The sequence below is a fragment of the Egretta garzetta genome, unplaced genomic scaffold (assembly GCF_000687185.1).
Source record: "Egretta garzetta isolate BGI_Z169 unplaced genomic scaffold, ASM68718v1 scaffold354, whole genome shotgun sequence".
Lineage (NCBI taxonomy): Eukaryota > Metazoa > Chordata > Aves > Pelecaniformes > Ardeidae > Egretta > Egretta garzetta.
Genome location: NW_009259593.1, coordinates 1,955,543 through 1,960,086, shown reverse-complemented (window position 1 = coordinate 1,960,086; position 4,544 = coordinate 1,955,543). Strand labels below are relative to the sequence as shown.

Genomic DNA, 4,544 nt, shown 5'->3' with positions numbered 1-4,544 from the left:
TGGCAGAAAAGGACCTGGGAGTGTTGGTCAACAGATGGCTGAATATGAGCCAGCAGTGTGCCCAGGTGACTAAGAGGGCCAATATCCTGGCTTGTATCAGAAATAGAGTGGCCAGCAGGCCTAGGCCTAGGGAAGCGATCATGCCCCTATACTTGGCACTGGTGAGACTGCACCTCAAATACTGTGTTCAGTTTTGGGTTCCTCACTACAAGAAAGATGTTGAGGTGCTGGAGTGTGTCCACAGATGGGCAATGAAGCTGGTGAGGGGTCTTGAGCACAAGTCTTATCAGGAGTGGCTGAGGGAACTGGGGTTGTTAGCCTGGAGGAAGAGGGGCTCAGGGGAGACCTTATTGCTCTCTACAGCTACCTGACAGAGGTTGTGGTGAGGTGGGTGTTGGTCTCTCCTCCCAAGTAACAAGCGATAGGACAAGAGGCAATGGCCTCAAGTTGCACCAGGGGAGGTTTAGGTTGGATATTGGGAAAAATTTCTTCACTGAAAGGGTTGTCAAGCACTGAACAGGCTGCCCAGGGAAGTGGTTGAGTCCCTGTCCCTGGAAGTATGATGCGGTGCTTAAGGATATGGTTCAGTGGTGGACTTGGCAGTGTTCGGTTTATGGTTGGACTGAATGATCTTAAAGGTCTTTTCCAACCTAAATGATTCTGTGATTTCCTTGTATAAAATATACATCTCGTGCAAAACCACTGTTTTCCCCATCTCAAGGGCAGTACTTAATGTAATTGCAACAAAGATTTACTTCCCTATCAACTGCTTTATTTCCTGACTTCAAAGGGGCAGAGAAGCAGTCTGTTCTCGAAACAGGTATTGCCCATGCTGTGATTTCAACTGATTAGAGCCTGGTTCAGTGATGCTGAATCTGGTCTGCATCTGGGGGATTATGCCAGAGAGATGCTGCTCTCCTGTAACGCCTCCCAGCAACAGGCCCAGAAAGGAAGTAGGTGTATGTAACGTGTATTTTAATAAGAAAAAAAGTAATTTTTAAAATGTTTAACATAGACACCCTGTCTAAATATAAAAATAGGCTAGAGTAAAGCTCTATGAATAGAGGTTAAATATTCATAAAGCAATTTGGAGAGTAATTGAATTACAAGATTGAGTGGGTGTCACTTCCGTCTTGGAATTTCTACCTTCAAGTACTTCCCTCTTACGTGATGGGTTGTGTTGCCTGCACTCTGGTATGATGACATGTGTTTACTAATATAGACATACGTGATTTAACCTTAAAGTAGTATGTTATTAGTAAGTACCTGGTAAGCAAACAGCTTGCAGGGCTGTATAACATTCATATGAGTGAAAATATAAACACACTAAACATGCAATCAGTAACAATATTAGCCCCAGGGAAGGAGATAACTCAAGGTAAAGCCTATCAGTTGAAATAACTTACTTGCATATACTTGCACCAGGCAGAGATGTTGATGTTGGCGCAGAAACAATGATTATAGAAGAGCAGTTGTCATCACCTACAGTCTCATTATAAGCTTGTAATAGGCAGATGGAGCCCAGTTTACAGAGAAGGCAAGAACAACATTTATCAGAGTTACGTGATATAATTTTCATTGTGCAAATATAGGATTATAAATTGAAACAGAAGTCAGGTAATCAAAATTTATCATGTAAGTTTAATAAAAACCAGAATGTTATATACAAATAACAAAACAAACATGTAACAAATTCCAGCAGTCTGAGAGACAGCAGATAACTAGTCATTCTTCAGTAAGAAGAAATGCTTTAGAAAAATTTCACATAGCTATTTAATCTGCCAGAAAAACCTGGTCTTTAAACTGCAGGAAACCAGCAGACACTTCTATTAGTACTTCTGATTTTCCGTGAATTCAGAGGTCAATAGTTCCTTTCAACTTGAACTTTTTTGCAGATCGCTCACTTGCTCTGAGCTGGAACTTGCTTCCATAGATATAGGAAGTGAATCCATCAATCTCCAAGCTAAATACGTTGTTAAGTTTGGGAACAACTGAAAATGCAAAAGGAAAGAAATTAATGAAAGTTATGAAAGGATACTGACATATCAGGGGAGATTAGTCACATGTAGACTTCAGGTTTGCCACATTGCAAGGTTTTTATGCTTTAGCAAGAGAAGAAAAATAACCAAAAATTAAACTTGAATTGCTAAAGTTACTGCATGCTCCTTGAAAGATGACTAAGTGTTGCAGAGGACAGCTAATGTGAATCAGATGATGAGCCATGTGCATAATCACTCTGGGTTTGCTGGAAATGCATTTATTTTTTTTATGATTGCTCATTGCTAATGAGGCTTTCTCAGTAAGATACTGGGCTGTCACGTGGTCAGTAAAGACATTGCTTCTGCCGCTCTATGCAAAGAACTAAAGGCACTGGTATAAAACAATGTACTCAGACGTGTAAGATGAATAGTGTGTTTAAGCAATTTCTGATTGTTCAAATTGTGAGAAGCACAGAATCCTCCCCCCGTCTTATACCTTTTAATTTGTCCTCTTTAGTGATAATTTTGAAGACATGTTTAAATTCCTGTAGAATGATTCCTGTTATCCCAACATAAGAGGGGCACTTCGATTTTGTGACTGAAAGAACAAATATGCATGGGTTAGAAAGTTTCAGATGCAGGCAGTTTATTTGCTCTTCTACAGTTGCCTCATGATTTTAAAAACTGGTTTGCAATATTCCGAAATAATGCAATTACAGCAGTCACTGGTGAAACTTGCAGTTAGTCTTTGCAACTAATGCCAGGATTTTCAAGAGCAGTTGAGAAGTAAGTAGAGGAAGAATCCATCGACATAAGATCCCAACTGTGTGATTCTAGAGTTGATGATACTAAAAAGAATTTAACAATAAGCACCTGAAATATAGGAGTGTCTAATGAACTTCAGATTATTTTGTAAAAGAAAACAAAAGAGTACCTGTAACAATAGCTCCGTGGAGATCAGCTTTTAGCAGTTTGCCCTGAATCATATGCGGTTGCCTTGAAGAGGAGGGTGGGATCAGAGAAGAGGGAAAGAAAATTATATGGGAAGTTAGGTTTACAAAGTGTGACAACAAGTATTGAAATCATGGCCAAAGCTTACAGAAATAGTATATATACTTACTGAGTAGCTACGATGTTTGAAGCATTAACTCGTAAACCTCTGTAAATATCTACTAAATCAAACCCACACTAACTTTAGCATATCTCAACTTACGCATCTGGTTTAAGTCCGTGACACAGGTCTCTGATATACTGTTTCCAGAGTTCGTGTAGTGGTAGAAAGATTGTGTATCTGCAGTAAAAAGACAAGTAGTATTATACAAGAACTTAATAATCAAAAAATCTATTGCTTGATTATGGCAGTAATCCACATTTACAAGGAAGTTGTTAAAATGAACATTTATAATTCTGTAATCTGCTCTCATAAGCCGCTCCAAGCAACAGGTTTGCTTTTATAAAAAAAGTGCAAGCTAAATATGCTCCTCTCTGTCAGCCCAAACGGTGATGTGTGTTAGAGGATGTGGCGAAGACTGAAGAGATTTCTACTCCTGTACCTCCCATTTCATGTTAGCAACAGCAGGGTCTTTGTTCAATGTGCAGTTTGAGGAGCCTGATGCAAAATTTTGACACTCTAGTCACAGGCTTTAAAAACTGAAATCAGAGGTGACTGTATTTGGCTTCAATATCTCGTTCTATTTAGCTACACAAAAGGGAAGAGTACCAGTAACAGACAGAAATTAATTTTCCTACTATACAGACAAAATAATTGCTTTCTCATGGTGAAATGTCACAAACAGTGGCTCAGACTGACTTTACATACAGAAGGGTTATATCTGCGTGCATGTGCTGCTGCTTTTACATACTTTTAATGTATTTCCCACTTTTACTACACAAAGGAAATATTTAAGACCTTACCTTTGCTGTTCGGGTTCAATTTCAAAAAGACGCATTTCTCGCCGTTGCTTAGCAGTAAAGCCTTTTGTTTTCTTCCTCTTTTGCTTTGTCTTGTTTTTGGAATAATGCTGAAGAACTACAGCTTTCCGGGTTAGTATATCCTGGATAGCTTCATCTTTCTTTTTTGGCATGCTACGCTTCAGGAAGGCATTTACAAAGGCTTTGGCCTCTTCTGGTCCTTGAGGCTAAAGGGATTTTAAGAGATACTGTAAAATGTTACAAAATTTCTTCACTGAAGGGGTTGTCAAGCTTTGGAACGGGCTGCCTGGGGAAGGGCTAGAGTCCCCATCACTGGAGGTATTCAAAAGCCGGGCAGATGAGGTGCTTAGGGACAGGGTTTAGTGGGATGGCAGGGCTAGGGTAATGGTTGGATTTGATCATCTTAAAGGTCTTTTCCAACCTAAACGAGTCTGTGATTCTATGATCTTAATGAAATTAAGAGCTTGCCGCTGACTAGTAGTTTTGTCCAGCTGCCAAAATCACCACAGGAACGAGAGACAGTACTAGAGAGGGAGAGATGGTAAAAGGAACAGCAAACGGAAAGCGTTCCCGTGCCGACGCCTGCGCACCCGCGGCCGGGCACAGGCACGCGGCCGCCCGCGGTTCTCCCGC

The 4,544-nt window shown here is 40.4% G+C and overlaps 1 protein-coding gene across 1 annotated transcript; it reads right to left on the bottom strand.

Annotated features, from left to right (window-relative positions):
- Positions 1-1,668: 1,668 nt before the first annotated feature.
- POP4 (POP4 homolog, ribonuclease P/MRP subunit) lies at positions 1,669-4,117 on the bottom strand. Its single transcript, XM_009638031.2, has 5 exons — positions 3,894-4,117; positions 3,193-3,270; positions 2,914-2,975; positions 2,476-2,577; positions 1,669-1,991 (listed from the first exon to the last, which is right to left on the bottom strand). The coding sequence occupies exons 1-5, from the start codon at positions 4,061-4,063 to the stop codon at positions 1,855-1,857; spliced, it is 549 nt and encodes a 182-aa protein (XP_009636326.1). The 5' UTR covers positions 4,064-4,117; the 3' UTR covers positions 1,669-1,854.
- Between the last annotated feature and the right edge of the window lie 427 nt (positions 4,118-4,544).

Bases quoted from the DNA above. Each gene is read 5' to 3' on its own strand.
- POP4 (XM_009638031.2), bottom strand. From the start codon at position 4,063: ATGCCAAAAAAGAAAGATGAAGCTATCCAGGATATACTAACCCGGAAA. The intron at 2,578-2,913 runs GTACTCTTTTGT...TTGTTCTTTCAG, and splicing joins CCACGGAGCTATTGTTACAG to TCACAAAATCGAAGTGCCCC. The intron at 1,992-2,475 runs GTATAAGACGGG...TTGCATTTTCAG, and splicing joins TAAAGAGGACAAATTAAAAG to TTGTTCCCAAACTTAACAAC.